The 10,922-nt window shown below is 57.5% G+C and overlaps 1 protein-coding gene across 1 annotated transcript; it reads right to left on the reverse strand.

Annotated features, from left to right (window-relative positions):
- Window positions 1–1,831: 1,831 nt before the first annotated feature.
- On the reverse strand, window positions 1,832–10,489 carry gja10b (gap junction protein alpha 10 b; the record flags this gene model as incomplete). Its single annotated transcript, XM_079254974.1, has 2 exons — window positions 1,832–1,870; window positions 9,125–10,489. The coding sequence occupies 2 exons, from the start codon at window positions 10,487–10,489 to the stop codon at window positions 1,832–1,834; spliced, it is 1,404 nt and encodes a 467-aa protein (XP_079111100.1).
- Between the last annotated feature and the right edge of the window lie 433 nt (window positions 10,490–10,922).

A 10,922-nucleotide genomic window follows, 5' to 3' on the forward strand; every position in this document is an offset into this window, starting at 1 on the left:
GCTGGGAAATTTACTTTGCCAAGGGAAGCATCATAGATATAATGCTCCCCTTGATATCCTGGATTTTAATTTTATTTTTCTATTTATTTTGCGTAATTGTTTGTATTACAAAGTTTGTACTGCTGGACGAGACCGGAGAGGACAGAAGAGGGAGAGAAAGAGAATCGAAAAGAAGAGAAAACAGAAAAACACCTTGCAGAGAGAAAAAGAGAGAGAGAAAGGAAAAGAAAAAAGAAGATTGAAAAAGAGAACAACCTACATACATTTGCATGTACATAAGCACACATACACACCCGCTTATATTACACACATCCATACACCTATACACACTGGAGCCATGTTCCCCCTGCTGGAGGACGAAGCCGCCAACTATCAGGGAAACCCAGAGCTCACAAGCTAGATCAGACACACAGGAAGAAAACCAGGTGTTGTTCGTAAACGAACCTGCAGGCGACTCAGTGACTGTGTCACATGCAGAACATACAGAGTGGAACGTGTTCAGAGAAGAGTGATCATGCCAATGTGGCCCCGCCCACACAATGTGGCCCCGCCCACACGCAGGCAAGAGGAAGGCCAGAAGAACTGGGGCAGCTGGCGATGAGCCGCCAGGGGCACTAGGCACGCCCCCCATCTCCGGGGCCCGGAAGGACTAGGACAAGCCGGGGGCGGCTGCCCTAACAACCAGAGCTCCCAGCAACCCAAACCAGGGGGCTCCAGAAGGCACCAACCAACCACAAGCAAAGGGGGCGGGAAGGAAGGGAAGGGGAATGGGAGATGGACGGAGACCCCAGACCAAACCCCACCCCCACCCCCACCACCACCACACCCACACACACACACTACCCGAGGACATGCTGCAGTCCCTCCTCGCCCACACACCAGCACATCCACACATTCCCACCATCACCATGATGCACTCATACACCAACACACACACACTCACAGGCACACACATCCACATCCCAACCCATAGAAGCCCACCCTCCAAAATCATCCCCCAGATGTCCACATCCCACCCATACCCCTACACCCACCCACCCACACCCTGTCACTCAAAAAATACCCCCAAGCCCAGATCCCTGCCCCTCTCCTCCCTCCACTGCATCTGTAGGAACTGTAGGAGGTTGCTGCTTGGGTTCAACACAAACATGGTCAGGACAACTGTTAGTGTTAGAGCACGCTAATGGCTGAAGCTTTGAAGGTGAAATTCTTTCCCTTTCCAGCTTGATGTACAACTCAGCAGTTCGGTGTCTCTGTTGTGGGATTCTGCATGTTTCCAGTGGGAGACGGGTCTGGGCTGCAGGAAGGCCAGTCCAGTACCTGTTCCACTATGAAGCCACGCTGCTTTATCATCCATATAGAATAAACAAAGTTCATTTATGAATAATTTATTAATCATACACACTGATCAGGGAATGTACAGCAGTGCAGGACAGTCCTGACCCATTCTACAAACCCTGACATGATGCACCCCAGAGACCTTCACGGCTCCATGTGGTAAGACTTGTGACCGGGCTGAGGATGTGACGTGTCATCGTCATGCTGTCATACAAACATTCTCACTCAGAGAATCTCTTTCTTCTCTGCCATATGATTTATATATAACTGTGACTAAAACTACCACAGGTCTGCCTGGGAAGACGGTCGTGTATCCAGGTAATCTAAGCAGCTACTGCAGTGTTGGTGGCGTGTCAGCTATCAGGTAGCGTGAATGTTAACATACACAGATAAACATGTCCGCAGATACAGGATGATGCAAGCAGGACGTCTCTGGACCGTTACAAGTCCCACATGCTCCAGGCTTTGTCCCACGCTGTGGTCCTGTTCTGGTTTACTTTTTCATGATGGAAGACAACTCCAGAATCATGCTCTGCAAGACAAACGAGAGAGACCGTTTATATTCTTTCACATGACATGAAACTGTCCTGTTCTGGAAACAGCACATTACTATGAAGATAAATAGTTTATCCCAATTATTTCCAGCAGGGGGCAGTAGAGCAATGGCAAGCTCTGCTATTTATCAGGCTCTGGACCTCAGAAGTCCTGTTCTCACAGGGACCCGGATCACAGAAGTCCTGTTCTCACAGGGACCCGGACCTCAGAAGTCCTGTTCTCACTGGGACCCGGACCTCAGAAGTCCTGTTCTCACTGGGACCCGGATCACAGAAGTCCTGTTCTCACTGGGACCCGGACCTCAGAAGTCCTGTTCTCACTGGGACCCGGATCACAGAAGTCCTGTTCTCACTGGGACCCGGACCTCAGAAGTCCGGTTCTCACTGGGACCCGGATCACAGAAGTCCTGTTCTCACTGGGACCCGGACCTCAGAAGTCCGGTTCTCACTGGGACCCGGACCACAGAAGTCCTGTTCTCACTGGGACCCGGACCTCAGAAGTCCGGTTCTCACTGGGACCCGGATCACAGAAGTCCTGTTCTCACAGAAGTCCTGTTCTCACTGGGACCCGGACCTCAGAAGTCCTGTTCTCACTGGGACCCGGACCACAGAAGTCCTGTTCTCACTGGGACCCGGACCACAGAAGTCCTGTTCTCACAGGGACCCGGACCTCAGAAGTCCTGTTCTCACAGGGACCCGGACCACAGAAGTCCTGTTCTCACTGGGACCCGGACCACAGAAGTCCTGTTCTCACAGGGACCCGGACCTCAGAAGTCCTGTTCTCACAGGGACCCGGACCACAGAAGTCCTGTTCTCACTGGGACCCGGACCTCAGAAGTCCTGTTCTCACTGGGACCCGGATCACAGAAGTCCTGTTCTCACAGGGACCCGGACCTCAGAAGTCCTGTTCTCACTGGGACCCGGACCACAGAAGTCCGGTTCTCACTGGGACCCGGACCACAGAAGTCCTGTTCTCACTGGGACCCGGACCACAGAAGTCCTGTTCTCACAGGGACCCGGACCACAGAAGTCCTGTTCTCACTGGGACCCGGACCTCAGAAGTCCTGTTCTCACTGGGACCCGGATCACAGAAGTCCTGTTCTCACAGGGACCCGGACCTCAGAAGTCCTGTTCTCACTGGGACCCGGACCTCAGAAGTCCTGTTCTCACTGGGACCCGGACCACAGAAGTCCTGTTCTCACAGGGACCCGGACCACAGAAGTCCTGTTCTCACTGGGACCCGGACCTCAGAAGTCCTGTTCTCACTGGGACCCGGACCACAGAAGTCCTGTTCTCACTGGGACCCGGACCACAGAAGTCCTGTTCTCACTGGGACCCGGACCTCAGAAGTCCTGTTCTCACTGGGACCCGGACCACAGAAGTCCGGTTCTCACTGGGACCCGGACCACAGAAGTCCGGTTCTCACTGGGACCCGGACCACAGAAGTCCTGTTCTCACTGGGACCCGGATCACAGAAGTCCTGTTCTCACTGGGACCCGGACCACAGAAGTCCGGTTCTGCCAGGGACCCGGACCACAGAAGTCCGGTTCTCACTGGGACCCGGACCACAGAAGTCCTGTTCTCACTGGGACCCGGACCACAGAAGTCCGGTTCTCACTGGGACCAGGACCACAGAAGTCCGGTTCTGCCAGGGACCCGGACCACAGAAGTCCGGTTCTCACTGGGACCCGGACCACAGAAGTCCGGTTCTGCCAGGGACCCGGACCACAGAAGTCCTGTTCTCACAGGGACCCGGACCACAGAAGTCCGGTTCTCACAGGGACCCGGACCACAGAAGTCCGGTTCTCACTGGGACCCGGACCACAGAAGTCCGGTTCTGCCAGGGACCCGGACCACAGAAGTCCGGTTCTCACTGGGACCCGGATCACAGAAGTCCTGTTCTCACTGGGACCAGGACCACAGAAGTCCTGTTCTCACTGGGACCCGAACCACAGAAGTCCGGTTCTCACTGGGACCCGGACCACAGAAGTCCGGTTCTGCCAGGGACCCGGACCACAGAAGTCCGGTTCTCACTGGGACCCGGACCACAGAAGTCCTGTTCTCACTGGGACCCGGACCACAGAAGTCCGGTTCTGCCATGGACCCGAACCACAGAAGTCTGGTTCTCACTGGGACCCGGACCACAGAAGTCCGGTTCTGCCAGGGACCCGGACCACAGAAGTCCGGTTCTCACTGGGACCCGGACCACAGAAGTCCTGTTCTCACTGGGACCCGGACCACAGAAGTCCGGTTCTCACTGGGACCAGGACCACAGAAGTCCGGTTCTGCCAGGGACCCGGACCACAGAAGTCCGGTTCTCACTGGGACCCGGACCACAGAAGTCCGGTCCTGCCAGGGACCCGGACCACAGAAGTCCTGTTCTCACAGGGACCCGGACCACAGAAGTCCGGTTCTCACAGGGACCCGGACCACAGAAGTCCGGTTCTCACTGGGACCCGGACCACAGAAGTCCTGTTCTCACTGGGACCCGGACCACAGAAGTCCGGTTCTCACTGGGACCAGGACCACAGAAGTCCGGTTCTGCCAGGGACCCGGACCACAGAAGTCCGGTTCTCACTGGGACCCGGACCACAGAAGTCCGGTTCTGCCAGGGACCCGGACCACAGAAGTCCTGTTCTCACAGGGACCCGGACCACAGAAGTCCGGTTCTCACAGGGACCCGGACCACAGAAGTCCTGTTCTCACTGGGACCCGGACCACAGAAGTCCGGTTCTGCCAGGGACCCGGACCACAGAAGTCCGGTTCTCACTGGGACCCGGACCACAGAAGTCCTGTTCTCACTGGGACCCGGACCACAGAAGTCCGGTTCTCACTGGGACCCGGACCACAGAAGTCCGGTTCTGCCAGGGACCCGGACCACAGAAGTCCGGTTCTCACTGGGACCCGGACCACAGAAGTCCTGTTCTCACTGGGACCCGGACCACAGAAGTCCTGTTCTCACTGGGACCCGGACCACAGAAGTCCGGTTCTGCCATGGACCCGAACCACAGAAGTCTGGTTCTCACTGGGACCCGGACCACAGAAGTCCGGTTCTGCCAGGGACCCGGACCACAGAAGTCCGGTTCTCACTGGGACCCGGACCACAGAAGTCCGGTTCTCACTGGGACCCGGACCACAGAAGTCCGGTTCTCACTGGGACCAGGACCACAGAAGTCCGGTTCTGCCAGGGACCCGGACCACAGAAGTCCGGTTCTGCCAGGGACCCGGACCACAGAAGTCCGGTTCTCACTGGGACCCGGACCACAGAAGTCCTGTTCTCACTGGGACCCGGACCACAGAAGTCCGGTTCTCACTGGGACCCGGACCACAGAAGTCCGGTTCTGCCAGGGACCCGGACCACAGAAGTCCGGTTCTCACTGGGACCCGGACCACAGAAGTCCTGTTCTCACTGGGACCCGGACCACAGAAGTCCTGTTCTCACTGGGACCCGGACCACAGAAGTCCGGTTCTCACAGGGACCCGGACCACAGAAGTCCTGTTCTCACTGGGACCCGGACCACAGAAGTCCTGTTCTCACTGGGACCCGGACCACAGAAGTCCGGTTCTCACAGGGACCCGGATCACAGAAGTCCTGTTCTCACAGGGACCCGGACCACAGAAGTCCGGTTCTCACTGGGACCCGGATCACAGAAGTCCTGTTCTCACAGGGACCCGGACCACAGAAGTCCGGTTCTCACTGGGACCCGGATCACAGAAGTCCTGTTCTCACAGGGACCCGGACCACAGAAGTCCGGTTCTCACAGGGACCCGGATCACAGAAGTCCTGTTCTCACAGGGACCCGGACCACAGAAGTCCGGTTCTGCCAGGGACCCGGACCACAGAAGTCCTGTTCTCACAGGGACCCGGACCACAGAAGTCCGGTTCTGCCAGGGACCCGGACCACAGAAGTCCGGTTCTCACAGGGACCCGGACCACAGAAGTCCTGTTCTCACAGGGACCCGGACCACAGAAGTCCGGTTCTGCCAGGGACCCGGACCACAGAAGTCCGGTTCTCACAGGGACCCGGACCACAGAAGTCCGGTTCTCACAGGGACCCGGACCACAGAAGTCCGGTTCTCACTGGGACCCGGACCACAGAAGTCCGGTTCTGCCAGGGACCCGGACCACAGAAGTCCGGTTCTGCCATGGACCCGGACCACAGAAGTCCGGTTCTCACTGGGACCCGGACCACAGAAGTCCGGTTCTCACAGGGACCCGGACCACAGAAGTCCGGTTCTCACTGGGACCCGGACCACAGAAGTCCTGTTCTCACTGGGACCCGGACCTCAGAAGTCCTGTTCTCACTGGGACCCGGATCACAGAAGTCCGGTTCTGCCAGGGACCCGGACCACAGAAGTCCGGTTCTCACTGGGACCCGGACCACAGAAGTCCTGTTCTCACAGGGACCCGGACCACAGAAGTCCGGTTCTCACTGGGACCCGGACCACAGAAGTCCGGTTCTGCCAGGGACCCGGACCACAGAAGTCCGGTTCTCACTGGGACCCGGACCACAGAAGTCCTGTTCTCACTGGGACCCGGATCACAGAAGTCCTGTTCTCACTGGGACCCGGACCACAGAAGTCCGGTTCTCAGTGGGACCAGGACCTCAGAAGTCCTGTTCTCACTGGGACCCGGACCACAGAAGTCCTGTTCTCACAGGGACCCGGACCACAGAAGTCCTGTTCTCACTGGGACCGGGACCACAGAAGTCCGGTTCTGCCAGGGACCCGGACCACAGAAGTCCGGTTCTCACTGGGACCCGGATCACAGAAGTCCTGTTCTCACTGGGACCCGGACCACAGAAGTCCGGTTCTTTCAGGGACCCGGACCACAGAAGTCCGGTTCTTTCAGGGACCCGGACCACAGAAGTCCGGTTCTCACTGGGACCCGGATCACAGAAGTCCTGTTCTCACTGGGACCCGGATCACAGAAGTCCTGTTCTCACTGGGACCCGGACCACAGAAGTCCGGTTCTCACTGGGACCCGGACCACAGAAGTCCTGTTCTCACTGGGACCCGGACCACAGAAGTCCTGTTCTCACTGGGACCCGGATCACAGAAGTCCTGTTCTCACTGGGACCCGGACCACAGAAGTCCGGTTCTCACTGGGACCCGGACCACAGAAGTCCGGTTCTCAGTGGGACCCGGACCACAGAAGTCCTGTTCTCACTGGGACCCGGACCACAGAAGTCCGGTTCTCACTGGGACCCGGACCACAGAAGTCCTGTTCTCACTGGGACCCGGACCACAGAAGTCCGGTTCTCACTGGGACCCGGACCACAGAAGTCCGGTTCTGCCAGGGACCCGGACCACAGAAGTCCGGTTCTCACTGGGACCCGGACCACAGAAGTCCTGTTCTCACTGGGACCCGGACCACAGAAGTCCTGTTCTCACTGGGACCCGGACCACAGAAGTCCGGTTCTCACTGGGACCCGGACCACAGAAGTCCGGTTCTCACAGGGACCCGGACCACAGAAGTCCGGTTCTCACTGGGACCCGGATCACAGAAGTCCTGTTCTCACAGGGACCCGGACCACAGAAGTCCGGTTCTGCCAGGGACCCGGACCACAGAAGTCCTGTTCTCACAGGGACCCGGACCACAGAAGTCCGGTTCTCACAGGGACCCGGACCACAGAAGTCCGGTTCTCACTGGGACCCGGACCACAGAAGTCCGGTTCTGCCAGGGACCCGGACCACAGAAGTCCGGTTCTGCCATGGACCCGGACCACAGAAGTCCGGTTCTCACTGGGACCCGGACCACAGAAGTCCTGTTCTCACTGGGACCCGGACCTCAGAAGTCCTGTTCTCACTGGGACCCGGATCACAGAAGTCCGGTTCTGCCAGGGACCCGGACCACAGAAGTCCGGTTCTCACTGGGACCCGGACCACAGAAGTCCGGTTCTGCCAGGGACCCGGACCACAGAAGTCCGGTTCTCACTGGGACCCGGACCACAGAAGTCCGGTTCTCACTGGGACCCGGACCACAGAAGTCCTGTTCTCACTGGGACCGGGACCACAGAAGTCCGGTTCTGCCAGGGACCCGGACCACAGAAGTCCGGTTCTCACTGGGACCCGGATCACAGAAGTCCTGTTCTCACTGGGACCCGGACCACAGAAGTCCGGTTCTTTCAGGGACCCGGACCACAGAAGTCCGGTTCTTTCAGGGACCCGGACCACAGAAGTCCGGTTCTCACTGGGACCCGGACCACAGAAGTCCTGTTCTCACAGGGACCCGGATCACAGAAGTCCTGTTCTCACTGGGACCCGGACCACAGAAGTCCGGTTCTCAGTGGGACCCGGACCACAGAAGTCCTGTTCTCACTGGGACCCGGACCACAGAAGTCCGGTTCTCACTGGGACCCGGACCACAGAAGTCCGGTTCTGCCAGGGACCCGGACCACAGAAGTCCGGTTCTCACTGGGACCCGGACCACAGAAGTCCTGTTCTCACTGGGACCCGGACCACAGAAGTCCTGTTCTCACTGGGACCCGGACCACAGAAGTCCTGTTCTCACTGGGACCCGGACCACAGAAGTCCGGTTCTCACTGGGACCCGGACCACAGAAGTCCTGTTCTCAGTGGGACCCGGACCACAGAAGTCCTGTTCTCACTGGGACCCGGACCACAGAAGTCCGGTTCTCACTGGGACCCGGCCCACAGAAGTCCTGTTCTCACTGGGACCCGGACCACAGAAGTCCGGTTCTCACTGGGACCCGGACCACAGAAGTCCGGTTCTGCCAGGGACCCGGACCACAGAAGTCCGGTTCTCACTGGGACCCGGACCACAGAAGTCCTGTTCTCACTGGGACCCGGACCACAGAAGTCCTGTTCTCACTGGGACCCGGACCACAGAAGTCCGGTTCTCACTGGGACCCGGACCACAGAAGTCCGGTTCTCACTGGGACCCGGACCACAGAAGTCCGGTTCTCACTGGGACCCGGACCACAGAAGTCCGGTTCTGCCAGGGACCCGGACCACAGAAGTCCGGTTCTCACAGGGACCCGGACCACAGAAGTCCGGTTCTCACAGGGACCCGGACCACAGAAGTCCGGTTCTGCCAGGGACCCGGACCACAGAAGTCCGGTTCTGCCAGGGACCCGGATCAGATCCATTTCTGTGGTCTTTAATGAGACATAAAATCGTATTTGAGGTCCATCTAAAACTTCGCTGCATCTCTTCAGCCTGATGTTCGGTGAAACTTGACATCAGAAGACAAGCTGGGACATGTCTCACCATGGACATCCTCCTCCCCCCGGCTGGAGGAGGGGGTGTCATGACCGGACTCTCCCCCTGGTGGAGGTGCTGGGCCTCGGCGTCGGTTCCGCTCTGAGAGGCCCCGCTGTCGGACGGACTGGCCAGCTTGGCCTCGGACAGTCCTCTGGACATGAAGCTGCACTTCCTGGCCGTGGGACGGTGGTCGCTGTCTGGGGAGTCGCTCATGTCGCTGAGCTCTTTGTAAATACTGACTTTGCTCTGCTTCCTGAGCGCCGCAGGGATCTCCATGTGGCTGGCCATCAGCGTGGGTCGTGGCCCGGCATAGTGGGGCTTGCCGGAACCGTGAGGTCCGTTTGACTCATCGCTGCTGCACGAAGGCTTCCTGGTGCCCAGAGTATAGCGCTGCAGACCATGGACATCCATCTGGCTGGGCATGCATGCCTGCTGCTGGTGGGGGGTGGAAGCCTCCTGACTGGCCAGTGAGGCCAGACCAAAAGGCGAAGCCTCCACGTGAGCATCAGGAACAACGGAGCAGCTCATCTGGGTGAGCTGCATCAGCCGTTGTGGTGAGGAGTTACTGAGCACACACACCTGCTGCACCATGGAGTTTTTCTTTGACCTGCACACACTGTCATCATCTCCATATTTATATCCATACAAGCTCTGTTTGATCTTCTTCACTCCCAGGTGGAAAATCTCCAGGAGGTTAAGGAATAAAGACACTCCAGCAATAACCAGCATGAACACCATAAAAATGTTCTTCTCTGTAGGTCTGGACACAAAGCAGTCCACGCTGTTGGGACACGGCAGCCGCTCGCACTTGTAGAGCGGAGCCAGCCCGATGCCATAAAGAGCGCACTGGCCGATGATGAAGCCCACCTCCACCACAGACCTGGTGAGGATGTGGAACACGTAGGTCCGCAGCAACGAGCCTCTGAGCGGAGCTTTCCTCACTTTCTTCTGCTCGTCCAGCTTCCGGAGCTCCCGCTCGATTCTCCGGTGATCCTCCTGGACGGGATCTGTCCCCTCCAGCTCAGCTTTTAGACAAGCCTTCTTCCTGTGCCGCTCTTTCTCAAGGGTCCTCAGACGGTACAGCGCGTGGCCCATGTAGACCAGCGAGGGCGAGGACACGAAGATGATCTGCAGGACCCAGTAGCGTATGAGGGAGATGGGGAAAGCCTGGTCGTAGCAGACGTTCTTGCAGCCGGGCTGCTCCGTGTTGCAAACAAACTCGCTCTGCTCGTCATCCCAGACGTCCTCAGCGGCAACGCCGAGCACCAGCATCCGGAAAATGAAGAGGATGGTGAGCCAGATCTTTCCCACAATAGTGGAATGGATGTGGACTTCTTCTAAGATGCTTCCCAACAAGTTCCAATCCCCCATCTTCTCTCACATTATTGTTGGCTGTCAGAGAACAAATAACATGAGCAGGTTGCTGGTTTAAAACCCGAAAGATGAAAAAAAAAAAAACAACTCATCAGGTTTTACTTACAAGTTTTCTGGGATCCTGGTTCTTTACGGTCAAATAAAGCAGCAGATCCATGTAAGCAAAGTTTCAGATTAACTGTTCAGTCTGGCTGACATGGTTTCAATGCCGCTGCAATCTAGGACCTGGTTTGGATCTATTGATCCACCACATGGCCCTAAAACACCCCGAGGTTAGTTTCACCCTGTCACACTTTCATCAGGACAGTGAACTGGAAATAGCACCAAGTGATACGTCGATAAACATCCAGCAGTTTCAGCTTTTTTCTGCTGCTGCTGAAAAACGTCATCCTCCTTGTTCCTGAGACGTCTTCGTCTGCTGCTGCAGTTT

This window comes from Telmatherina bonti (genome assembly GCF_933228915.1).
Source record: "Telmatherina bonti genome assembly, chromosome: 16".
Lineage (NCBI taxonomy): Eukaryota > Metazoa > Chordata > Actinopteri > Atheriniformes > Telmatherinidae > Telmatherina > Telmatherina bonti.